The 27,432-nt window shown below is 41.5% G+C and overlaps 1 protein-coding gene across 4 annotated transcripts in view; it reads right to left on the bottom strand.

The window, feature by feature from the left end:
* SH3TC2 (SH3 domain and tetratricopeptide repeats 2) overlaps nt 1–23,741 on the bottom strand; it is a 58,497-nt gene extending 34,756 nt beyond the window's left edge. For 3 of the 4 annotated variants that reach the window (XM_070465615.1, XM_020903434.2, XM_020903433.2), the window contains exons 1-3: nt 23,570–23,741; nt 7,615–7,713; nt 3,776–3,903 (exon numbers count right to left, since the gene is read on the bottom strand). In XM_070465615.1, coding sequence (XP_070321716.1) covers nt 3,776–3,903; nt 7,615–7,713; nt 23,570–23,621 — 279 coding nt within the window. In that variant the 5' untranslated portion in view covers nt 23,622–23,741. Of the gene's footprint in view, nt 1–3,775; nt 3,904–7,614; nt 7,714–14,639; nt 15,008–23,569 lie in introns of those variants that run through there. The other variant, XM_070465616.1, reaches the window with a different exon arrangement.
* Between the last annotated feature and the right edge of the window lie 3,691 nt (nt 23,742–27,432).

Raw genomic sequence — 27,432 nt, forward strand, 5'->3', positions numbered from 1 at the left:
TATGAACTTCTTTTTTTGAGATGTAATTGACATATAACATCGTATTAATTTTTACTGTGCAATATAATGATTTAACATATGTATATATTGTGAAATGATGACCACAGTAAGTTTAGTTAATATCCACCACCTCATATAATTACAGATTCATTTTTTCTTGTGATGAGAACTTTTAAGATCTATTCTCTTAGTAACTTTCAAATATTCAATATAGTATTGTTAACTACAGTCACCAAGCTATATGTTACATCCCCAGCACTTATTTATCTTATAACTGGAAGCTTGTACCTTTTAACCACTTTCACCAATTCTGGTGTATATTTTTTACATCACCAGAAAAACAAAAAGGAAATAACCTAAATGTTCATCAATAGGAGACTGGTTAAGATAAATTATGATTCATCCATTCAATGGATACATTTTATATTATAAAATTATAATATTATATATCCATAAAAAATCTCTTTGTGAATTGATACAGGCTCCAAATCTACCCTCTGAATGAAACAACAGCAGCAACAAAAAGAAACCAAAGTGTAGAACTATGCACAGAAAATGTTATCTTTTGTGTTTAAAAAAAAAGTACGTGTTAGAGGGTGAAGAATGCATCACAGAAGGCACCTGGGAAGTAAATTCAACTGTGAATCTCTGTTTAATAATTATTTTTATGAAAGTAGCAAACAGAAAAACAAAAGCATACAAAAATAAAAAGTATCCATAATCCCTCCTCCTAGAGATCATCAATGTTAACAACTTTGTCTATGAACTTTGAACCTTTTATCCCGAACGTGAGTTTCTATGTAACTATTTAGTTTGTCACTAAACAATGTTTTATGAACCATTTCCCAAGTCATTAAATAATCTACATTATTTTTAATGGTTATTTACGCCATTGTCACACTAAGATAATTAATTCTTAATGATTTATTATGATTAGACATTTGAGTTGTTTTAATTTTTTGACATCCTAAACAGTACTGTGATAAACATTCCATATCTAAACCTTTGCCTGCATCCTTGATTGTTTTGACACAAGTAATTCCAAGAAGTGTAATTGGGAATACATGTTTTCTATCCTAAAATACAGGAGCCAAGCTACCCTCCAAAAGGCTGGAAATTTACATACTAGCAGAGCAAGAAGAGACCTGCAACACTTACCCCCTCTTTTTAAATACCTGAATAAAAAGGCCTGAATCACTGCCCAGACTTGGTTTTCCCCTAAAACATTTCTCTTCTGTTTGTCCAAGCTTTTGGACTTGAAGTAACAAGTTAGGATCAGAAAGTCCCTCTCCCTCCAGGCCAGGTCCTACCATCAAAGATCAACCCCTGAAATCCTATCCTGAGAGGTTGATTTCATCAACCCCTGAAATCCAACCTTGGAGAAAGGAGAGGACAGAAGGATCAAAGAAAAAACCCCTACATCAGCAAAGTCAACTCTGAGATTCTCCTATCCCAGGCCCCAAAAGGCCTCAGGTCCTTGGGAGATGTGGACCCTGGTAGTCAGGGAAGAGGGTCCTTAGTAAAAATTGGTTTACAAGGAATTTACTACACACTAGGCACTTCAGCAATAGTTTGATGAGCAATGCTTCATTTAACTTTCACAATAACCCTAGAAAAGAGGAGTTAACCCATTCCAAATACACTTTTATCACATTTAACCATTTCTGAAATAAAAGAAGAGGAAGCGTGACATCATAAATAATTGCCATCACTTATTTTCCTTCTCAAAATAATAAATTTATAATCAAATGGCATTTCAGATTTAATAGGAAATGGTATTATTCCTGTTTTATACTCAAGGATTACAGAGCACAGACAGGGTAAGTCAAGGGAGCCATGACACCCAAACTGGATCTCAGATTCAACTGACTCCAAGCCCCAGTAGGCCAGTTTACACCACCAAACCCAGTGCTTGCCCATGTCAAAAGTGACTCAAATTAAAAGAAACTCAATGGTGCCAGTTAGTAGCTAATCCCTCCAAGTTCTTGAATTCTGGAGATTTAAAAACAAAACCATTCTGCTATTTATAATATATCTACTATTTCTGGAGCACATCCTACCACCCAAGCACAACACCAAGCTCTCTACAGATACTATCTCATTTACTTCTCCCAACAAACCAAACACTATCTTTTTTAGTATAAGGCTGATTAATAGAGTATGTTCCTTTTTTAAATTTGTATCAAATTCACACAGAGACTGTAAAATAACTAGAACATGCTAGTTTAATATGTAAAGCAGTGTTCTCTTTCCCCCATCTCTTTTAACAACTTACAGCAACTTTTAACTATTTCTGCCTTTAATTCTCCTAGCAACTATGACACCACCCTTATGGAAGAAAGTGAAGAACTAAAGAGCCTCTTGATGAAAGTGAAAAAGGAGAGTGAAAAAGTTGACTTAAAGCTCAACATTCAGAAAATGAAGATCATAGCATCCGGTCCCATCACTTCATGACAAATAGATGGGGAAACAGTGGAAACAGTGGCTGACTTTATTTTTCTGGGCTCCAAAAGCACTGCAGATGGTGACTGCAGCCATGAAATTAAAAGACGCTTACTCCTTGGAAGGAAAGTCATGACCAACCTATGTTATGACAGCATATTTAAAAGCAGAGACATTACTTTGTCAACAAAGTTCCGTCTAGTTAAGGCTATGGTTTTTCCAGTGGTCATGTATGGATGGGAGATTTGGACTATGAAGAAAGTTGAGCACCAAAGAATTGATGCTTTTGAACTGTGGTGTTAGAGAAGACTCTTGAGAGTCCCTTGGCTTGCAAGGAGATCCAACCAGTCCATCCTAAAGGAGATCAGTCCTGGGTGTTCATTGGAAGGACTGATGTTGAAGCTGAAACTCCAATACTTTGGGCACCTGATGCAAAGAGCTGACTCATTTGAAAAGACCCTGATGCTGGGAAAGATTGAGGGCAGGAGGAGAAGGGGACGACAGAGGATGAGATGGTTGGATGGCATCACCGACTCAATGGACATGGGTTTGGGTGAACTCCGGGAGTTGGTGATGGACAGGGAGGCCTGGCGTGCTGAGGTTCATGGGATCGCAAAGAGTTGGACATGACTGAGCGACTGAACTGACTGAAGTACCCCCTAAAATATAAATAATTTAATTATACCCTCCTTCCTTGGTCTAGAACTTGAAGGTACTATCTACCTATCTATCTCTACTATGAAAGATGAGAAACTAGTTTATCTTATTGTCTTTTCCTCCTCTCATTATAAATTTTATAGCTATTAATTTTTGATTGGTAACTTTGGTACTTAAAAAAAGTACACTTAGAGGTTACCAGTGACTGAGGAAAGGGGATAGAGGAGAGTTACTGTTTAGTGGGTACAGTGTTTTAGTTCAGGATGATGAGAAATTCCGGAATGGATAGTGGTGATGGTTGCACAATAATATAAATGCATTTAATATCACTGATGTGTACAGTAAAAATCATTAAAACTGAAAACATTATGTATATTTTATCACAATTTTTAAGAGCCAAATTCACATTTTTTAAAAAGTATACTTGATATTATAATGATTCCCATTCTACAGAAGTATGCAGGCAATCAAAAATTAATAGATTTAAAATGAAGCTTTCTCTGACTCTGATTCCAAGGGTTGACCCATTCCTGCTGAGCAGAGAACCTATACATTATTGTGCATTCAGTTAGAAGTTTTCTTGAGGGATTTTGTTCCTGCCACCGTCCTAGGTGCTGGGGAGAGTAAAGGTAGTGGAAGGACAAAAGATGAGGTTGCACTGCTCCCAGAAGCTCACCTTAAACAATGCACGCACCTCCTGGTCCTCATTCTCCAGTGCCCAGAGCCGCCTCCTGGCTGCTTCCTGCAAGGGGCCATTTACACACCTTCTGGAGCGGCTCTTCACACTGAAGGAGAGTGTCAGATCTTAAAGAGAACAGAGGGAGAAAGATCAGGATGGAAATGCAATAATAGGGAAGAAAGAATTAGATAACCCCCAGTGATTCCCACATCCATTCCCTAAAGTGGTGGTCTCATCAATTAGAGATTGTTAAGTAATTGTTAAGTAATCTTAACAATTCTCTGAACACATTCTTGAAACTTCTCCCCTCTCAAAAAATAATTTATATATATGCTGAAGCCCAGAATGTTCTAGAATCTCAGGAACTGCTACAGTTGGGTTGGTTATTTCTGTTTGTACAGGGTATATTCCTAGCTGTCTAGCCTTGAAGGAACAGTACCACACAGAACCAGCTAAAACATATTTCCTACTGCGGATGATTTATGAATGTTTCCAAAGAATATGAAATTTATCCATATTTACAGAAGAGTATTTATATGTCAGATTTATGATAGGTAATAAATATCATGTACTTTATGCATTATACATTGCTGTTATTGTGTCTGACTCCCTTGCAACTCCATGGAGTCATACCAGCCTCCTGTAGCCCACCAGGCTCCTCTGTCCATGGCATTTCCCAGGCAAGAGTACTGGAATGGGCTCCATTTCCTTCTCCAGAGGATCTTCCCAACCCAAGGATTGAACCCACATCTCTTGCATTGCAAGCTGTTTCTTTACCACTAAGTCACCAGGGAAGCCCATGCATTATACTTATACACATGTATTTCCTCTAATATGCTTCTTTCTGATAATGCATTTATTGTTTGTCAGGATAAATGGTTAATATATTATAGTTTACCTTTAATATCGTCAAAATGCACATTCATTCAAACCAACACTCTGAACAGAAGCTGTTTTAGGTGCTAGGATACAGTGGGAAAAAAATAAACATGGTCCTGCTCTCATGGAGCTTGTGTTCTTGGCAAGTAACCAGTTCCGTGCACACAATAATTTCAGATGGAGAAAAGGGGTATGAGTAAAAAAATGTTAATAGGGTAAAGAGACAGAGTGATGGAGCTGTTGGAGAGTGGATAGTGCTGTCATGAAAGGCCATGCTGAGGAGGTTCATTATTATAACTGCACTTTGCCATGTGTCTTCTTTAGACAATAAGTAGCAATACCATTAACAATTTTCAAACACAATGAACCATGAAGGCATCAACTGGATAAGCACAGAGGTTTGTCTTCTAGCCTTAACTTGCCAGGGCTTCTGTAAATTCCTGAAAACATAAAAGATAGCCCTTGTCATGCTCACCTAAGCACACAGGCAGCCTGAACTTCTATCTTTAAAAAGGCTCGTCTCTAATGCAGAGGTTGCGGAAATGCTGTGGCTGCAGGCCAGCTCCAACACGACAATACCCACTGACCTGACATCGGTGAGAGCTTCAGGTGGATGTTTATTCCACTCTGCTCCTCCCTGGCCTGTGTTCTAATCTCATGCAAGTCCTCCATCTTCAGCAGTCCAGGTCCAATGTTCATCTGGTAGCCTCACTGAACAATGATCTCTGGGAGGAGGTAAGCCCAGGGAGGAGGAGTCACACAGACCTGGGCTCAAGGCTTGGCTCTGCCTTTGTTAACTGCGCCACCCTGAGAAGTTAATTACCCCTCTACACTTGACTTTTCTCATTAGCTGAAGAGCTTTTACAGTACAATCCCACAGAATTTTTAAGAGGCTTACTAAATGAGATTATGTGCATAAAGCATTCTGTTCCATGTTGGGTGCATACTAAACATTCAAAAAACACATTAAGCATTAGCTGTTGTCCGTCACAAACCCCCATCCCTACCCTAGTACTCCAGCAGTTTCTGCTCACTGCCCTCATCATGTTACACTGTAATTAACCTTGACACTAACTGATTCTGTGATTTCTTTTCACTAAACTTCTTGTCCTTCCAAAGCCTGATCCAAACTCCCCTCCAGAATCTCCCCTAGAAAAGCTCCTGATAAGTGATGGCCCCTTCAAAGTGAATCTCCTTGCCATGCACTTGAGTTCATGCTTATGGAACTCAAAAGACCTGGATTTAAACAAGCAGACTGCTTTTGGATCTCAACCAGTGAGAGCTGATACTCAGAGCAACACCTCTAGGCCAACGTGGGATCCTACAGTGCCCACTGAGGACAAGGGAGTAAACCAAATTCACTCTACTTTTAGTACAAAGTACGTTTTGTCACTTTTTTTAATCCTTCTGAAAACTAGTGGTTTAATCATGATAATGTGTCTGATTGACTGTGACTCTTCCTCATGAAGAAGAGGTTGGCAGTTGGAGCTGAGTCTCCCCTTCCTACACTATGATCTTCTTGGAAACAGCATCATAGCAGAAAATGCTGAAAGATAGACAAGTTCTGGCTTGGGAGGTTAAGTTTCGCCTACATGTACCCTTTGTTCATTCACTGATAGGATAAAATGCTGACTCCACTGTGTTCATGAAACAACAGATGGCTGGCGATTCAGCCTTTTCAGAGATGGCCCAAGCTGACAGACAGATAAGCAGATTGACAGAAGAGCAAAAAAATAGAGGGCAAGTCTTTTTTCATAGTCAACAAAAAAGTTTGACAGAATTTAAAATGGGGGAAAAAAAGAATGTGGCATGACATTATACACTATCTGTTTACATAGTACATATCCTTTGAAACATTCATACTGCAGATCTTTTTTCACAAATCTTGATTTTGTATGCTGTAGAGAAATACATACTTGGGAGACAACAGGGCATCATGGTTACAAACAAGGACCGTGGATTGAATCCCTTTCTCCTCATGTATTAACTGTGTGGCACTGGGGAACTTACCCCACTCTGTGAGTCTCTGTTTGCCACCTTTGAAATGCAGAATGTGGTGCCACCTCCTAGAAGTGAGTATGTGACGATGAGAAGTAAATGCAGGCATGACTTAGCATGTGCTTGGTACGTGATTTGCCATTAAAAATGGTCCCTGTTACTGGATAACAGAAACTGGGTTTTCCCCAGGTTTATCCTCAGAATTTTCAATACAAGGTTCAGCTCAGTTGTACCTCTCTCTCTGGACGGTTCTCTTTGCCAATTTCATTAAAGTCTCTTAAAGATAACATTGTGAAAAATATGTATTAAGAAAAAGATTTTTTCTACTTTAATTTCAAAATCTTTTCATTCTGAAAGAATCAGACAGACACCCTTCTGCTCTGCCAAAAAGAATCAGACAGACACCCTTCTGCTCAGCCAATCTCATCCCACATACTCAACCCTTTATGCCCTTATATATTTAATAACCTCTGTATAAGGTGGTATATAGAAGACAAACAAGACCTTCATGGACTTATTCAATCATTCATGTGTTTATTTACCAAACATTTTCTGAGCACCATTACATATGCACAAACAACTCTTTTAGGTACTGTGTAGAATACTTGATTATTCAAAAAATTGCACCTGTCCTTCAGCACCTTAAAATCTATTGGTGATATATACTTTATTTAATAGAGCAAATATGTATAGAATTCCTAATATGTACCAGATTGTGAAAAGCTTTCAGAGTCAGCTGAGATGGTTTGGCTTTAATCACACAGGCAATGGAGAGCATTGGAAGATTTGTGGGCAAGTGAATATCACAGTCAAGGTCATGCTTACAAAGATGTATTTAATGGTGGTGCCTAGGAAGGATCAGAGGGAGGGAAATGGTAGATGAGACTGATAAGGGGGTTACTGTAACATTCTACATGAAAAATATTTTTAAATAAGTTTTGTCTTTGGGGTTTAGATACCTGGAATCATGTTCTGTGGCAGGAAACATTTTTCCTTGTTTTCAGATGAGGATATAAATTCACTTGATATGGTTGGATCCTTGGAAGAAGTGTCTTTACCTGGAGGAGATCAAATGAAAGATCAAGGGTTACAAGCTTTTGTCAAGCAATCATTCTTTTCTCCAGGCTGGTGGTCCAGAAGAATCCTAATTATTATCACTTTTGCCTTAGAATTATTTTCTCAACTAAAGCATACTATCTCAATGCTACAGCAGCCTGGGTATCTCCACTATATTTTAAAAAGGGGGGAAAAAAACAGATTTCCCACCTACAGGTCACAGTGAGTCCCATGGCTTACATGTTCAATATATGCTGGGCCTATGAGGTCATAATAAATCTGACTATAGCAAGGTAGATAATGGAAATGCTGGAGCAGAGCAATTGAGAATAACATCCTGAGGGAGGTGACTGGGGCATGGTTGTAACGGCCCTGAAATCTATGATTGGCCCCAAACTATCCTTCTGTCTGCCCACTATACAGATTTCTGTATGGCAGGGTTCCTCAACCTCTAGGATCTAATGCCTACTGATCTGAGGTGGAGTTGATGTAATAATAATAGAAATACAGTGCACAATAAATGTAATATGCTGGAATCATCCCAAAACCATTTCCCACCCCCAGTCACTGCAAAAAACTGTCTTCCACAAAAACCACTCCCTAGTGCCAAAAAGGCTGAAGACCATTGCTTTATGGGATTTCTTTCCTCCCCAGCTCGCTAAGATGTTCCTGTCTTTGCAGCTGTAAAACTGGAGTGAAAAAGAGAAGATCATAGCACATACTAGGGTTAAGGAGGAGGTTATTTTGATGGCAAAGAGTTGAAAAGACAAGAAAAGTGCAGTTATAAAGCACAAGGCAGTAGATAAAAAAAAGAACAGAAGGGAAATTTCAAAGTATTGACATGGAATGTGGGCCTCTTTCATGGTATCCTCAAAATACAATAAAAGAACTCAGGTTCTTAACCCATTATTGTTGGTTGCTCTGTTCTTTTGAACATGACACTGTTCAAGAACTCTACCATGGGGTCAGAATATTGTAAGCAATACCTGATACTGGAAATAGGGGTTAGGAATCTTGGCTCAGCTACTAATCGTCAGTCAGTCATCTAATCCATCCAACTTCTTCATCTGCAAAATCCTGGTGGATCAAAGTCAAGCAGATCTACTAGATATGCATTCTGGACCTGTGCTTCTTTTGAAGCACAGGCAGTCCAAGAGTGATAAGGAATGAAGTAATCACGCACCATCCAATCATGGCTGGTTAACCTTGAACCCAAACCCTCATTATGCTGCCAGCAGTCTGCCTTCTTCCATGGCTGTTCAGTGGGATTTTGAGACCAAAGCTGAGGATCTTCCATTTTTTCATAGCAGGAACAGTTAGCACTTTTTTAGGGTAATGAACAAGGGAGAATGAAATGAATTTAGGCTTGAATGTGCTGTAGGACGGGTCATTAGCTCACAGCTTTTCATGTAGCAATCGTGTTAGTGCTGAAATTAGGCAGCTTACCTGGAAGCTAGCAGTAATGAGCTATAGTCTACTGGGATCATTTTGTAGTTCTGCCCCCAGGAACCAAAGTAACTGTAGCAGAAAAGGTTCTGGCTTGAGAATCATGAGATATGAGTTTGCACAAATCAGATTCTCCCATACATAGGTTAAGTGACACTGGTCAGGATATTTCATCTGTCCCTTTTTTTTCAGATTTCACTTTTCCTAATTATAGGTGAAGGCTTGATCTGAGTGCTTTTCAACTCTGTCTGCCTATTCAAGTTATCCAAAGGCTTCTGAAAAAGCAGTGACTTTTTAAAGTATCAGTGCCTAGGCCTCATCTCCAAAAATGTTAATTTATGTCCTTCATCATGCTACCCAGTCACACGTATTTTTCTTTTCTTTTCTCTTCCTTTCCTTTGTTTTCTTCTTTTTCTTCCCCCTCTCCAAGTGCCGGGAGCCATTATTGGAGATCCCACCCATGACGAGGTCATGAAAAAAATACCTGACACGCAAGGCCATTCAGGATCCCATCCACGATGAGGTCATGAGGAAAAGACCTGACACGCAAGACCGTTCAGGATACAAGGGACCCTCCAGGTTGGCCCCGGCCTCTACCCCACCCTGTATCCTTCCCCCTTTTCTGCTGTTGTTCTTGTTCGCCCTGCTGCGGATTCTTGTGTTGCCTGCTGAGAGCTCTCCTGCTCCTCTTTCACTGAATGAGGACCAACTTAAAACCCTAACTAATAAATCTCCTGGATGCTGGTACCCTATGAAGGGGCCAGGGATGAAGGAAATGCTTCAATTCAAACCCTTTTGCTGGCATTCTGGCTTGTTTGACAAATGTGTGTTCTCATTGCAAAAAATGCTCATGATTGTTCTAATCATCCTAAGCACAGTACGCTAACAAAAGAAACCATTAACCATAGGTCCCTCCATGGGGTGAGAAAGGTTCCACAAATAAAATAGCCACAAATGTGCCTAATACAAAATAGTTTAGATAGAGATTAGCTTGTGACTTCCTGCAGGTAGTTAACTTTTAGACTAAGAGCCTGTTTTGTGCTATACCTGCTGTTTTTGCAATCCTTTGCATTTCTGTTCTGTAAAAATGTAATCCTATATAGTTCCCATGGAGATGACACCTAATAGAAAGAAAATAGATTAACCACAAAAAAGACAGGGTCGGCTACTAAAGTTGCTTAAAGTTACACCAGGTGCAAGCCATAAATTGTCAACAGGCCTGAAAGTCAAAAGATATTATACATAGAGATTATCCATAAAAAAGGCCCTAATAGGCACAGAGCCCTTTGTGGGGTGAGGAAGCCCTATTAGAAAACACAAAAAATATTATTTTAAATGTGGTTATTGGATCAATGTTTGATTGCTGTTAATGTGCTGAGGTTGTGCAGTAGAAACTATTGTTAATATAGTTAAAGATCCAGAAAAATAAGAGTTTAGCCCTAGTGTAAAAACAATAAGATAATTGTTAATTTTAACCAGGAGTGCTAAACAGGGACTCCCTCACCAGAGCTGCAGAGTCTTTGTGTGCTAAACTTTTTAGATAAATTTAGCTGAGAACTTCTGCAAAAAGACTGACTTTGTGTTAACAGGATTGTATTTCTACTATGTTGCAACCTGCTGTACCGTGAGGTTGCAACCTGCTGTACCATGAGATCGCCACTTTTCTGTTTTCTGCTAAGCTCAGGCCAGAAGATAATGTACAAAAAATCTATGGAAAAGACTCTCATAAACAAAAATATACAGAGAACACCTGGTTTCGTGAAGGACAAGCTGATGTAATGTTAAACTAAGTCTGTATGCTTATCTCCCCCTTAGAAATGTACCAACTTAGGGTATAAAGGCTACAATGAAAAATAAAACACTGCCAGACTCTGCTGCACACCCCGGTCTGGTCTGTCTGTCTGTTTCTCTCTCTCTCTCTCTCTCTATCACTCGCCGACACCATTCATCCTGAGGGTACTCCTGGATCCTGCTGGGGCAAAGGCCCTGGCAAGTGGCACCCGAACAGGGACCCAAAGGTAAGTCTCTCATTGTCCAGTTTTTGGAATGGCTAGGACCCCACCCGGGTGTTGCGGGCCCCCCTGCATAAGACAGGTAGGGTAAGGAGGGTAGGTAGGACCCCAATAGCTGGGTAGATTTCAGGTAAGACCCCACTAGGGTGCTATAGGCCCCCTCTACATAAGAAAGCTAGGGTAAAAAGGTGGGTAGGTTTCAGCTTCCTTCTTTTCTAAGATTAAGATCCTCTCCTTTTTCTTCTTCTAATTACTAACAAAAATGGGCAACAGTTAGTCAAAAGAAAGGCAGCTTTTTATTGGAGTCATAATGCAACTCCTTAACCGCAGAGGAATTAAAGTTAAAAAGACCAGTGTTCAGTCCTTTTTTACGTTTGTCCAAGAGCAATGTCCTTGGTTTCCAGAAGGGAGCAGTTCTTACAAATCAAATAATTCTAAATTAAACAATAAATTCCAGGTTCAGGTAAACTTGGAAATATTCAGTATTAAATACCTGATATTAATGTTTGTTTGTTGACCTATCTAATATAGACATGTCTTAGAGTAATTAACATCAAGTAAAATATTTTCATTGTGCCTAGGTTTAATATAAGTTAAATATTATATCTGTTACAAGTTTGTCAACAAAGAAATTACCTCAAGTGAAAAAACTTCCAAAAAATGTAAGTGAGATATAAGTGTGTATATAAACTCTATTAAGAATAATTATTCTTTAAAAATATCTGTCTACAATAGTCTCTCCAGATTGGTGTAACTTAAATTTCTAAGGGTTGTGCTAAACTAAGTATTGTAAGTCTATTAAATAGTTAGGTCATTTCCAAATAAAATAAGATTTTCAAACATTTACTACTAAACACTGATTTTCTTTTACAGAAAAACTAAAGAGATTTGAGACTACAAATGAATAATGTTTGACGCCATCCTGAGATGTTCGCTAGAATTTTTTTTTTAATTATCACTGGTATTTATGTTACCAATCTATAAAATGCTAATATGAAAGTCAATTCTTGGTTGCTTAAAAAAAATGTAAGATGTGTGTGTTCAGTAAAGAAGGTATGAAAAATGAAGTTACATTTTATGAAGAAAAAAGGAAGTAAGTCTGACTTACAGTTGGCTGTTCCAGGATGGGAGAACAAATGGGTACAAAAAGTGATTAAGAGGTTTTATGGAAACTAGACCCCAAGGGAAGAGTTTTGTGTATAAATAAAAGTTTTCTTGAGACGTTGAACTGCCTTGATAATGGATTTTAAGTTTCTTTACCTCTGAAGTGATCTGTTCTATGTTTACCTTTGAAATCTTCTTTGTTACTTTGGCTAAGTAAATATATTATTTCACAGTGATCTATATGACTCTCTCTGACTGACTGTTATAAACCCTTTTGATATTTATTGACAAAACTGCCTAAATAGCTTGACTTCTAGCTGACTTTGGGATGCTTCAGAGGGCCCCTGAGACATCCCAAAGAGCTATTAAACTACCTGAGTTCATTTGACATGTTAAATTGCATGGGAAATATTGTTGGAGGAGTGATAAATCTCCTCAGGATATATTGTATGGTTGATGTTACTTATATAGATATCCTAAAAATTATGTGACATTCATGAAAATCTGATATGTCCTGGTAAAATGCTGTCAGTTATAATTTTAGTTATCATGTTAAAGTGTTACAAGTCACAGCAATGACCAGGCTACTTTGCTAATTACAATTTAATTAGATTTTAAACATGCCTTGTATGGTTTCACTCTCATGCCTTAAAAAAAAAATACTGCTAGTTCTTCAAGATTTATAAAAAAGACTTTTCTAAGATTAACTGAAAAATTTTGTTTGTTTGCTATCTGGTAAATTGGTAACAGACTGAAATTTAGTCTATACTCTATGTTAAGAGAACAAAGTTTTCTTAGAATGAATCTTTCAATAACAGATTATGAATTTCTTTGCCTTTCAGTTATTTATATTTGTTTTTAAAGTCTTTTGTTACTTTAGTAAAGCAAATAAGTGTTATTTAAGATTATGGTACATGTAGAAGCTCATTCTGCTTCTACCAAAAATAACCCCTCACTGTTAGACTTGTGCTATCCTAATGTCTTAAAACACGGCAACAGTCTACTCCTAAATTGGGTAATTAAAAATGGGTGAACAATAGCTGAAAATCAAAGAGTCGGGGCTATAGGAAATCCAAGACAGCTGCTTGGCTTTTCCCAGCTCCCTGACAAACCTCATTTTTATTTGATGGGTTAAATTCTTCCCTGGCTACAGGATTAATATATCCATAATAAAAAAAAAATCACTAAATATTAAGTTTTGTAAATTGTTAAACTAAGTTTCTAGTTTTGTTAATTAAGGTTTAGTGTTTACTAAGACTCACTTCTGAGATAGTTTCTTGTTATGTTATATTGCTAGCAGATTTAATTAAGTTATTAAAAAAGACACTCTAAGTTTGTTTCTAAAGCTTATCTCAGTCTATCTTTGGATGAAGATCAGATGCCTCATGACCTGCAACCAGGATGTTGTGCGCAGACAACTCAACAAGCCTCCATACCCACATGGGGACAAAAGGAGTCGCTTTGCCATCAAGCACAGAGAATAGCTTGTCTACAGAGATCTTCAGCCTCTCCTAAAAGGGTTTTTATTGCTATGCTGGCTTTACTTTCTGGCCAGCGGCAGTTGCATTAACCCGGCGGGTGCATACTGCACAGTATGTTGATACTATGTCAAAGGGTGTCTCCTTGGCTTTGGCTGCTCGAGAGGTCCTGGACAGAGGACTGGAGATGAAGGTGGATGCTCTGGAGGAAGCGGTGATGCATATCAGAACAGAACTGCAAGCCCTAAAAGTAAAATTAGCACTGTCCTGCCACGTAGACTACCCGTGGATTTGTGTAACACCCTTAAAGGTTAATGAGACTGATTACAATTGGGAAAAAATTAAAAATCATATTTCAGGGGTATAGAATAGCTCGAGCATAAGTTTAGATTTAGACAGATTGCATGGACAGATTAGAACAATCAAGCATTCCCGATTGGATTTTACTGCCGCTGGAGCTGCCAGTGATTTCTTTAAAGCCTTCTCCAAATTTATTTCTGCCAAACATATTTTGTCTACTGCTCTCAGTTACATTGCTATAATAACACTGATTCTTATTATTATTGTTATCCTCCCCTGTATCCTCAGAGCTCTTCGGCAGAGCACTCAGAAGCTTGCAGCTAAAACTCATCTGGCTGTTTTTGAAAAAGGGCGGAGGGGGGGGGGTGGGGTGGGGGGGAGATGCCGGGAGCCATTACTGGAGATCCCACCCATAACGAGATCATGAAAAAAATACCTGACACGCAAGGCCGTTCAGGATCCCATCCATGACGAGGTCATGAGGAAAAGACCTGACACGCAAGGCCGTTCAGGATACAAGGGACCCTCTAGGTTGGCCCCGGCCTCTACCCCACCCTGTATCCTCCCACCTTTTCTTCCTCCATTTACCTCACAAGAAGCTGAAATGTCTCACAGAGGCTCCGCTTCGCCTCGCCGGACCCTCCAAGGTCACTCAAACTCCCCCGTGCAACCCAGGCGAAGGGAGAATACGAGGGCCAAGTTAGTCCTCACAGCACGCAGTGAGGACGACCACCACGAGGCACGCACAGGCCTCCCTTATCTTATCTCCACACTCCGAGAGAGCTGCTCAACGAGATGCACCACCTCAGGGGAAACCCCAGGGACTCGCTGTGAACTGGAAGCCTCACCCGCTGAGTGAAAAAGAGCGCTCCAGGGGCACCGCAAGGGCAGGTGGGATGTTTACGCACGGAGAGGCTTCACGGCGCGACGCCTCGCGAGACCCTCCAGGAAAGCGAGGCAAGACTGTCTGCGCTGCGTCTGAGCCACCGACCCCGCCGATGCCCTGAGACAGGGGGCAGGAGACCCAGCTGGGACGTGATTCACACAGCACCTGCCTTACACACACCACCAACAGGCAGGAAGGGGAGATGAGGGGCCCGGGCAAATGAGAAGAGTGGTCCTGTTGCCTTGAACTTCTGTTCCTTGTCAGGTGCTGCTTAAGCCTAGACAAGAAGAGCGCGACGTCACCACATCGATGCAGGTATTTTTCTTAAGTTCCCAAATGACTCTGATTTGAGTCAGTAAGAACCACATTATCTGCATAAGGTTTTCAAACTTTAATGAATCACCTGGGGCTATTGATAAACTGCCCTAGTGCCTCAGACGGTGAAGAATCTGCCTACCATGAAGGAGACCCTGTTTCCATCCCTGGGTCAGGGAGATTTTCTGGAGAATGGAATGACTACCCACTCCGGTATTCTTGCCTGGAGAATCCCATGGACAGAGGAACCTGTCCGGCTACAGTCCCAAAGGGTCAGATGCGACTGAGCAAGTAACACTTATCAACACTCATTGATAAAATGCAGATTCTGCCTCAGTAGTTGAAAGCTTGAGATTCTGCATTTCTAATATGCTCCCAAGTAATAATCCTGCAGGTCCTAGAATCACTTTGAGTGGCAGCCTGGTTCCCTACTCTAGGATAGAGTTTGAAAACTGGTATACCAGAGGCCACCGGCCATAAAAACCCACCATTTTTCTTTTCTTTTCTTTTTCCTCTACACTGTGCACTTTTAAGATTTAAATTGCTCTACATCATTTAGAAATCAGGATGTTTTACATAACCCAGATGCTTGGCTTTGCTTTGAAAACTGGAAGAACTGTAGTCTGGGGCCTTCATGCTCATCTGGCAACAGTCAGCTGGTACTGAGTGGTTGCTGCCACCTCTACAGGGCACTTATTCTCTGGCCATCATGGTCCCCAGAAATGCCAGCTCACTTATTTACACCTAGTCCTGGCAAGCTTTGTGTGTCCATGAGAAGAGACAGTTGCCTAAGGACCGTGAGGGTCTGTGGCATAATCCCATCTTGAAGAAGGAAGTTCAGGATGGTGACCTCAATTTGGGGGAGAAGGCAGGGCTCACAGCTCTTAAAAAAAACATGTGAAGTTTAGAGAAGAAAAATCAGTTTTGTAGAATGTGATTTGTGGATCATCTGCATCAGAATTATTTAGGTGCTTGTTTTTCAAAAGACACCAAAAACACTTGGAGCAAAATATAGAAGAGTATTTGCATGACTTGGGTATCTTGCGATTTTCTAAACAGAGTGGGAAAGGTTGTTGAAATTGTTCAGTCGCTAAGCCGGGTCGGCCTGTTTGTGACCCATGGACTGCAGCACACCACACTTCCCTGACCTACATTATCTCCCGGGTATTGCCCAGTTCATGTCCATTTAGTTGATGATGCTTGCAACCATCTCATCCTCTGTTGCTCCCCTCTTTTCCTGACCTCATTCTTTCCCAGCATCAGGGTCTTTTCCAATGAGTTGGCTCTTCGCATCAGGTGGCCAAAGTATTGCAGCTTCAGCTTCAGCATCAGTCCCTCCAAAGAATATTCAGGGTTTATTTCCTTTAGGATTCACTGGTTTGATCTCCTTGAGACCCAAGGGACTCTCGAGTCTTATCCAAAAAAAGAGTCTTCTCCAGCACCATAGTTCAAAAGCATCAGTTCTTTGGCGCTCAGCCTTCTTTATGGTCCAACTCTCACACCCATACATGACTACCTGAAAAAACATAGCTTTGACTATATGGACCTTTGTCAGCAAAGTGATATCTCTGCTTTTAATACTCTGTCTAGGTCTGTCATAGCTTTACTTCCAAGGAGCAAGTGTCTTTTAATTCATGGCTGCAGCCACAGTCCACAGTGATTTGGGAGCCCAAGAAAATAAAATCTGCTACTGTTTCCACTTTTTCCCCATCTATTTGCCATGAAGTGATGGGAATGGATACCATGATCTTAGTTTTCGTGAATGTTGAGTTTTAGGGCCAGCTTTTTCACTCTGGTCTTTCACCTTCATCAAGAGGCTCTTTAGTTCCTCTTCACATTCTGCCATTAGGGTGGTGTCATCTGCATATCTGAAGTTGTTGGTATTTCTACTGGTAGTCTTGATCCCAGCCTGTGCTTCATCTAGCCTGGTGTTTCAAATGTACTCTGCATAGAAGTTAAATAAGCAGGGTGACAATATACAGCCTTGATGTACTTCTTTCCCAATTTTGAACCAGTCTGTTGTTCCATGTCCAATTTTAACTATTGCTTCTTGACCTGCATACAAGTTTCTCAGGAGGTAGGTCAGGTGGTCTGGTATTCCATCTCTTGAAGAATTTTCCACAGTTTGTTTGATCCACACAGTCAAAGACTCTAGCATAGTCAATGAAGCAGAAGTAGATGTTTTTCTGGAATTCTCTTGCTTTTTCTATGTTTCGACAGATATTGGCAATTTGATCTCTGGTTCCTCTGCCTTTTCTAAATCCAGCTTGTACATCTGGTAGTTCTTGGTTCATGTACCATTGAAGCCTATCTTGAAGGTTTTTGAGCATTACCTTGCTAGCATGTGAAAGTGAAGCCACTCAGTCGTGTCCGACTCTTTTCAACCACATGAACTATACATTCCATGGAATTCTCCAGGCCAAAATACTGGAGTGGGTACCCATTCCCTTCTCCAGGGGATCTTCCCAACCCAGGGATCAAACTCAGGTATCCCACATTGCAGGAGGATTCTTTACCAGCTGAGCCACCAGGGAAGCCCTGGTAAAATCAAGGAAGCATATGAAATCACATGGGAGGCATGTGGAATTAGCATAACAGTTGAATATCCTTTGGCATTGCCTTTCTTTGTGGTTAGAATGAAAACTGACATTTTCCAATCCTGTGGCCATTGCTGAGTTTTTCAAATGTGCTGGCATATTGAGTGTAGCACTTTAACAGCATCATCTTTTAGGTTTTCAAATAGCTCACCTGGAATCAGTTAAAATAATTTAAATACTTTGATCCAGACATACTTGACACAGACAATCCCTGGACTTTTCATTTGTGAATCAATAAATTACTTTCTGGAAGCTAGTTTTATTTTTATTATTGGTCAGAAAATTACTAACGCTTAGTTCAAAAAAACCTGCCAAACTGCTTTCCAAAGTTCCGTATCTTTTGCATTCCCATCAGCTACACATGAAAGTTCCTGTTTCTCCACATCCACGCCACTTTAGTATCAGTCTTCTTATTTGTAGTCATTCTAGTAGGTGTGTGGTTTTATCTCATTGTTTTAATTTACACTTTCCTAATAACTAATGAGGGATTCCCAGATGGCACTAGTGGTAAAGAATCTGCCTACCTATTCAGGAGATACAAGAGACTTGGGTTCAGTTCCTGGATTGGGAAGATTCCCTGGAGAAGAGAATGGCTTCTCATTTGCCAAGAGAGAACCCACTTGGCAACCCACTCCAGTATTCTCGCCTGTAAAATTCCATGGACAGGGAAGACTGGTGGGACTACAATCCATGGGTTCGCATGAGTCAGACATGACTGAGCACGGCTAATGATGCTGAGCATTTTTCACATGTATGATTTCCATCCTTACATTTTCTGAATGAAAGTATCGGAAAATTTTTATTGGATTGTTTAGCTTCTCATTACTGAGTTATAAGATTTTTCTTCTATTCTGGATACAAGTATTAGATATGTAATTTGCAAATATTATCTCTCAGTCTGTGGCTTCCTCTCTTCTTTGTTGGTAGATTTATATAGGTGGTAGAAAAGTGGGATTACTGGTAAAGAGATCATCAGGACAGGAGTGGAATGTTTGCATGTTCATGAGCTGACAGAGAACATACTGGAGAGGTCAGGATGATGGAGCTAAAATTGATAAATATGGTAGGGTCAGGATAAGGAGAACATTTTAAAGAAGTCAGAGGAATTTAGAATGGATATAGCAAGCAATATGGAGCTATGGAACATTCTTGAGCATGGGTTTGGCAAAACAAAAGTGGAAATTCTACCTGGGATAGCACTGAAAGGACAGGAAGAGGCAAGAAAGAGAGGCAGGGAGGATAGCTGAAAACTGTATGACAATCCACAGTGTGACTGTGAGAATGTGGACTGTGATCTTGGTAAATGAGAAGACGGAATAAAGTGACACTGTATTTTAAAGTTAGAAAAGAGAAGGCATCTTGACATTTTAAATATAAGAGATAAAAATGAGGAGAGGCAATAATTACAGAAAATGAATATTTGAAAAAAATAGAGATCATTGAATTACACTCCTAATTTTACTGTTGAGAATCTAAGGCCCAGAGAGAAGTAGTGATTTTACCAGTCATACAGAGTCAGATACCATCCAGATCATGGGTGTAGATCTTGCCGGTTCCACTATTTAAACCTAACTTCAGAACACTGAAGTCTAAGGTCTCCAACTCAGGAGATATTTCAGTCACAGAAACTTGCTGGAAATGAGAATATACTCCCACTTCTCTCTTAGTCTCTCTTTGGTCCCACTTATTCACCACCACTCCCAAATTCAAGAAGAAAACTAAACAGTAAAAATTTCCCTGCATGCTTTTTTTCTCCACCCACATTTTATTTCTTTGACTTGATAATCATACCACCAGCAGTTTTTATGATGTGAACCCACATTGTCCTTGTTGGGACAAATATCAAATTAGAATTACAGCTATGTTTATCTACATGAATGTATCTTAGATCATAGTTTAGTAGTGTTAGTTGTTTAGTCATGTCTGACTCTTTGTGACCCTGTGGATTGTAGCCCACCAGGCTCCTCTGTACATGGGATTCTCCAGGCAAGAATACTGGAGTGGGTTGCCATTCCCTTTCTCCAGGGGATCTTCCCCACCTGGGGATCAAACCTGAGTCTTCTGCATTGCAGGCAGATTCTTTACCATCTGAGCCACCAGGGAAGCCCATCTTAGATTGTAGTATTGAATTATTTTTTTAAAAAAGGCTGCTGAATGATATCACTTTGTTTTAAAATCTTAACAATAAATTCTTTACAATGATTCAGTTCAGTTTACTTCAGTCGCTCAGTTGTGTCCAACTCTTTGCAACCCCATGGACTGTAGCACGCCAGGCCTCCCTGTCCATCACCAACTTCCGGAGTTTACCCAAGCTCATGTCCATCGAGTCAATGATGCCATCCAACCATCTCATCCTCTGTCATCCCCTTCTCCTCCTGCCCTCAATCTTTCCCAGCATCAGGGTCTTTTCCAATGAGTCAGCTCTTCGCATCAAGTGGCCAAAGTATTAGAGTTTCAGCCTCAACATCAGTCCTTCTAATGAACACTCATGAGTATACAGATATGCAGTGAAGGCACGAACCACTGAATTCATGAATGTGATTAGTTTGGGGGAGAGAAAGTGAGGAGTAAGATTGGGGAAAAACTACCAGGGGACCCTAACTGTACCTGTAATCTTTTATTTTTCCAAAAAGTAAAAGAAAGAAATAAAGAAGTTCTGAAGCTAATAGGACATAAAGTAGAAAGTTGCATATTGTTCTCATATTCTCGATTATCAGTATATTCAAAATGTCTCACAAGTTTGTTAAAGCTCAAATGTGAATCATGATTTACTATTGTCAGCATTCATCCCTCCATCTCTTATAATTCTACTGATGATTCATATTTACCAAAAAAGGTTGAAAGGAAAGTTACAAACAACAGCAATCAATGCAGGCAAATGTATCTCTCCCACATCCTCTGTATAAGGGTATAAATCTGCCAGATCTCTTCAAGATAGTATTGAAAGATAAATTGGCAGTGCTAGAAGCTTTTAGACCAACAAATCTTGACATGACTTGCTCTGTGATCTTAACTAAGCAACTGTGGTTTAACAGTGGCAAGAATTTCCAGGAATCCAGAAGTCAGAAATAATGGCAGTTACCAGAAACCCACCCCCTGCCCATGTCCAAAGTAAGAAGTATCATGGGAACAAATGCTGCAGGCAGAGTCCATGTGTGAGAATACAGCACACCTGGGGGACGTCGGGAACAGTGTTTTTCATTTTGTCACTCCACTGCAGACCAGCTGGGCAGCAGTCCAGGGCTTAGTGCTATCAGGCCTCCTTTCCTGCCTCCCTAACCCCTGAGGACTGTTGGTCCTCACTGTTTACTCCCACTGAAACAGACACAATGGCAGAAGCAGCCTAAGAAAGAGGAGCACTGACTCCTACTCCAGTGGAGTCAGACTTAGGAAAAGGGATGTTGGAGTGGTCCTTATTAGTTAACAACAAAATAGCCCACAATTACTGAGCGGCTATCAAAAGCCAGACCCTGCTAAATCCATGAGATGAATTATCTGATTTAATCTTCACAAAAGCTCTGTGTGACAGATACTATCATTATATTCATTTTAGAGACAGGAAAACTGAGGTTCAAAGAATACAAGAGACTTGCCAAACTCACATACTATTAAGTCACCCTAGGATGTGTCTCATACCTTGTTCCATTTCTCTAGGATATATAGGGGAACCTAGAAGGGGATGTTTATAACAACTGACCTCAGACCTACAATGCCATATCATCCTCCCGAGGGAAAGTCCCTGACAAGTACAGAAAACTGGGGAGATGGCTTGAAAAGCCTCAATAGAAATAAATATCAGGCTGACTATTGGTGAAAAAGTGAATCCAGGATGCTAACCAATTGCACAGCAAAAATGTGAAATAATGAGGTAATTGAGTGATAATGTCATAAGAACTTTAAGATTGTTTTCTTCAGTGTAGGTTTGTTTCTTTTCATCTGCAGAATTCTTTACATGAAATCTTGGGCTAAACAACAGGATGTCAAACAGAAGCAGGGTTATTCAGGCTGGACCTGGGGGGTTGGGGACTAGGAGCAGAGCTCCTTGATTTACCTCCACAGGCTGAGTTTACAACCCCCTCATTTTATAGATGAGCAAAGGGAGACCTAGAGTGAGAGCGTGATATGCCAGAGTCATAGAGATGTGATTAATGTGCCTTGTTTTATTTACTGTGTTTAATTAACTGTGTCAGGTTGTTTTAACTGTTTTGCGTGTAGACTTAATCCCTACCACAACTCTATAAGGAAAGCATAATTATATCATAAAATCTGCAGGTGAGGAAACTGAAACCAGAAAGGTTAATAAACAAATTGCTCAAGGCAAATCAAAGAACCAAGATCAAATCCAGATGAGACCTAACCTCAAAGACCCAGCGATTAACTGTGAGGATGCCTAAGAGGAGAGAAGCCAAGTCAGATCTAGATCGCAGGTCCCTGCCTTACAGACCAGTGGTCCTTCATGTTCTCGCAGCCCCCATGCAGTGTCTGCTCCCATGGGGTACAAGGACAGCAGGATTAGGGGGAGGGTCTGAAGAGTGAGTACATGTTAGAAATTTGGAGAAGCAAAGTTTTCTAGCTAAAGGTCATGCATTTAGTGCCAAGGGCATTATTTGGGGGATTTTTAAGTCTGGGGTAGTTTTAGTCTGGGAGCCTCCCCCTGCTGGAGATACCAAGGTGCCTAGGCTGGAACTTCAAGCAGAGGAAGCAGAACATGGCTGCTTCAGATTTGCTTTAGGAACCTCTGGTGCCTTCCACCTTATCAAGCCCAGGTCACAAAACTACAGGGGGAAGTTGTCTATCAGAGAGTAGAAAACCTTGGCTAGAGGTTCTCCTGGGCTCCCCCTCCAAGGAAACATGGTGGTGCTCCAGGAAGACATGGAATCCTTACAAGTGTTAGAAATAATTTCTTGGTGTAATGCTCATTTGTCTTCCAAAAGAGTCCTCCCGCAATCCACACTCTTCCCACAAGCCACAGCTCATGCTGGTGAATGCCGTACGTGAGACCACTAGGCCTCACCTTGGTTTCCCTCTGAAAAGAAGCAAGGAGCTTGCATTAGAGGGATCAGTGACCCCAGTCTGCCTGGGACTGTTTTGATTTTAGCACTGAATGCATCCTGGGAAAGCCCTGGTTCCCCGCAAAACTGGCAGGGTTGGTCACCGTATGTCAAGCCTCAGATGACTTGACAATTTCTTAGAGCAATAACTCTGAGTGACCTCAGTTTGACGTACACACACACACACACACACTGTAGCAGGTAGGAGGCAGGAAACTGCCTGTTTTCCTCCAGTAACATTAACCCTGACAAAAATAGGGTTGAGTGACTAAGGCCAAGTTTATGACCACCACTGGTCCCCAGAGGAACCAACTGCCTGAGCTTTCTTCCTGAACTGGGGCATCTTGGGAAAAAAGGAAGGAAGGGCTTAGTCATTCCCTGGGAGTGGCAGCCGAAAGCAGCCTTCTCTCCTCCTCCTAGAGTGAGCTCAAAGCCTCTTTCTTTAGGAAAAGTAGATGCTTCCCAGGTTTCACCCCCTTTTCACGATGTCAGAATGACAAATACTAAGTGAGGAAGAGGAAGGGAGGAGAAGACGCCAGAAAGTGCAACCATCTCCCCATCTTGAGAAGAGTAGCTCCACAACCCAGCAGATCCCTAAGCCTTCAATGGACCCACCACCGCCTCAGGCATTCCACAGGCCGGGTTCCCCCTTCCCCCCAGGAAACTCACCTGGGCCCCAGGACAGACTTGGCTCCCCAGGGATGCAGAAGCAGCCACCCATGTGTGCACCATCCTCCCCAGGCCGAGGCCCCTGGGAACACCAGTCAGAGGAGCACTGGGAGGAGACAGCCTCCTAGCGGTGTTCCTCCTCCCGCCTCCTCCCTGGCACACGAGGGACCAAGTCCTGCTCAAAGCACAATACAGCCTTTGATATCCTGGCTGCGGCAGCAGGCCCGGGGAGGATGGGAGGGGCCGCCCAACCCTCAGGACCCATAGTCCTTGCACTGTCGGGCCTCTGACTGGGGAGCAGAGCTCCTCCCTGCCTCTCTGCAGATTGCTTCATGCCTATCAGGCTGTGGCACATTCCACACATTCTAGGATTGAGATACACAGTTTGGTTCTTGTGAGGGTGGACGGTGTGGGGGAGTGGCACGGGAGGAGGAGGCAGAGAGCATCTCAGGAATCAAGGCTGCTTCTGTTCTTGCTCCCTCCCCGCCTGGCCTGGCCCACACGGATTCTCCTGCTGCTGGGAAAGCGCTCCCCACCCAGTCTCTCTCTGCAAACACCCCACCTTAGCTATTTGGGTGAAGCTGGAGCTGCGGGTATGGCATTTCACCTCAGCCCCAGCCCTGGCTGCCAAAATCAGAAGGTCAGAAGGAATCCAAGAAATTGCCCGATGTAGCCCAACATCTTACAGGTGAGAGGATGGAGGACCAAGTAAGTATGTTAAGGCTACAAATATGCACACAAAATGGGTCACACCAGACCAAACTCTTTTCCATCTTGTTTAAGGAGGAGTCAGTCCTAAAGGAAATCAACCCTGAATATTCACTGGAAGGATTGGGGCTGAAGCTCCAACACTTTGGCCACCTGATGAGAAGAGCCAACTCATTGTAAAAGACCCTGATGCTGGGAAAGATTGAGGGAAGAAGGAGAAGGCGGGTTACAGAGGATGAGATGGTTAGATGGCATCACCAACTCAAAGGACATGAGTTTGAGCAAGCTCCAAGAGATGGTGAAGGACAAGGAAACCTGGCATGCTGCAGTCCATGGCGTCACAAAGAGTTGGACACAACTTAGCAACAATAAGAAGCACAGCAGTAGGATGCAGTTAAAACAGTATGGCTGAATTTCAGAAAACCTCCCATGGCATCTCCTAAGGGAGATGGAGAAAATATAGCCATATGCCAGTAACATTAGACAGAGGTATGACTGATCCAGCAACCAAGCTGAAGTATCATAAGTTACTTATTTTTCCTTAATGCCTAGAGCAAAGGTCACTCCTGAATGGTCCAAAGAGTGAAGGGGTGTAGCCTAGGGAAAGCAAGTAGTCCTGCTGTGCAGGCTACTTGGAGGTTGAGCTTGCAGCCAGTCACATGACCACTTCAAGGAGGGAGGTGGCCTGTTCAATTTTATATTCTGAGAGGAGCACTGGGAGCATCAGGAGCTCCCATGAAGGAGCACCTAGGCATCAGTCTCACTGGAGTGATCGGGGGTGTCCATCACACACCCCAGCTCAGTCCCAGGTGACAGGTTCTCCACCATGTCTCCAAAGTCTGGCTTCAGTTTCAGTGCTAATCCATCTTGATTCCCAGTGACTGAATGTTCACTATGGGTTAGGCTCTCATCATACATTACTTAATTTAAGTCCCATAACAGCCTCATAATATTAGCATTATCATCTTTATTTTGTAAGTGAGGAAGCTAATGCATGTATAACTTGCCAAAGGCCCCACCATTTATGAATGTTAGATTCAGGGCTTGAGCCAAATTTAGTTGATTCCACAGTCCAGTAGCTTTTCTTTTCTAATAGTCAGGGTCTTTCCATGAATACAATGAGGAAGGATTTGGTGATCTGATGCTGAGCCCTCTGGAGCTTGCTGACCACTTACAGAGGGCCCAGGAGAGGCCACCTGGGGTGGAGCCAGGAATGCAGGGACACAGGGTTTCTCTGATCACAGAACTACCATGAAAGATGTTTTCTCTGCACAGATCAGTTTAAAGTATCCACTTCCCATAACATGTCTCATATCTTTTCCCTTCACCAAAGCACAGTGTTTTATGTATGAATTCAGATGTTTTCTTGGGCCTAAGATAAAAGGGCAAGGATTTTTTTTTACAAAGCAACCACTCAGAACTTTGGGGGGTATGTGAGAACTGGTGAAGAGAAACCATGGTATAATTTGCAAATGATGTTGAATGCTCAGACTTAGCTTTTCTCCTTGACTTGGCTGAACACCATTTCTATACAGGTGCAACGATGGAGGTCAGAAATTATAAATGATCAAGAACAACCAATGGAAGGAACCCCAGGCCAGCTCAGAGAGGACAGCCTCAGGAAGTCGGTTGAGACACACATTTTGGCAAATTTGAACTAAATGGTCCATTTTGGAAAAAGTCATTGCTTCTCTTGAGATACAAGAAAGCAGTGTTCTTCTGCTTATGGGAAGCTCAGATGAATTAGCTAGAACAAAGAGCTTTCCAGACAGAGAACAACAGGTACAAAGGCCCTGAGGCTGGAACTTGCCTAGAAAGCTAAAGGAAAAGCATGTGTGATTGGAGTCTCATGAGGGAGGGAAGGCTGTAGAGATGAGGTCACTGAAGGCCAATTGTGTAGGACTTTGAAGGCCATCTAAAGACTTCAGCTTTTACATTGACAGAGATAGGAGCCAAGGGAGGACACTAAATAGAGGTGTCACATGACTGACTTGTGGTTATAAAGGGTCTCTCTGGCTGCTCCTTGGAAAATAGGCTATAGCTAGAATGGCAACCCACTCCAGTGTTCTTGCCTGGAGAATCCCAGGGACAGGGGAGCCTGGTGGGCTGCTGTCTCTGGGGTCGCACAGTCAGACAGGACTGAAGTGACTTAGTAGCAGCAGCAGCAGAATTCCAAGTATGCAACAATTGTAACATCCAGAAGAGAGATGATGATGGCTTGAACCAGGGTAATAGTAATGGACATTTATGAATGAAGACTTTATTAGTCAAAGTTGTCTAAGAGAAGCAAATCCACTAGGATATGGATGTGTGTGTGTGTAAGGAAGAAGGCACTATCCAGTCCAAGGACAAGCCATTCCTAGGCTTCTGGCAATGAAGAACATGGCACAATATTCCTCTGGTATGTGACCAGACATTCTGATGTGTTATGAAAACCAGACACTCATATCTTCAGGTATAGTTTCCAAATTTTTAAATGTTCGCAAACTGATTCAAAACATTTTCCAAATCACTGCATGGGCCAATACTTCAGGGCAGATAAACATGCCTATAGGTCACATCCCGCCTGAGACCAGCCAGTTTGCTATATCAGATGAAAAATTGAATTTTTCTCTTATAAAATTTACAATCTAGTTGGGTAATAAGATATGTACTTGGATACTAAAATTCACTGGAAGAACTGAAAGACCATCTTATAGGTAGAATTATGGCCCCCAAAAGTGATATATTGAAGCCTTAGCCCCCAATACATGAGAATGTGACTTTATTTGGAAATATGATTGTTGTAGATATAATTGTTTAGGTTCAAATAAATTCATACTGGAGTAGGATAGGCCCCTAATCCAATATGACTGGTTACCTTCTTTAAAAAACAAACAAACAAAAACACTCTGTGAAGCGGTACACAGATGGTAACAATGAACAGAGAAATTAGCATTCTGCAACTATAGGCCAGGGGACACCAAGGATTGTCAGTAACCACCAGAAGCTAGGAAGAGGCAAGGAAGGATTCTCCCTGCAGGTTGCAGAGGGAGCATGACTATGCAAATGCCTTGATTTGGGGCCTCTAACCTGCAGAATTATGACACATTAAGTTTCTGTTCTTTTAAGCCACTCGGTTTGTGGTACTTTGTGAGGACAGCCCACGGAAACAA

This window comes from Odocoileus virginianus, chromosome 3, assembly GCF_023699985.2.
Source record: "Odocoileus virginianus isolate 20LAN1187 ecotype Illinois chromosome 3, Ovbor_1.2, whole genome shotgun sequence".
Taxonomy (NCBI): domain Eukaryota; kingdom Metazoa; phylum Chordata; class Mammalia; order Artiodactyla; family Cervidae; genus Odocoileus; species Odocoileus virginianus.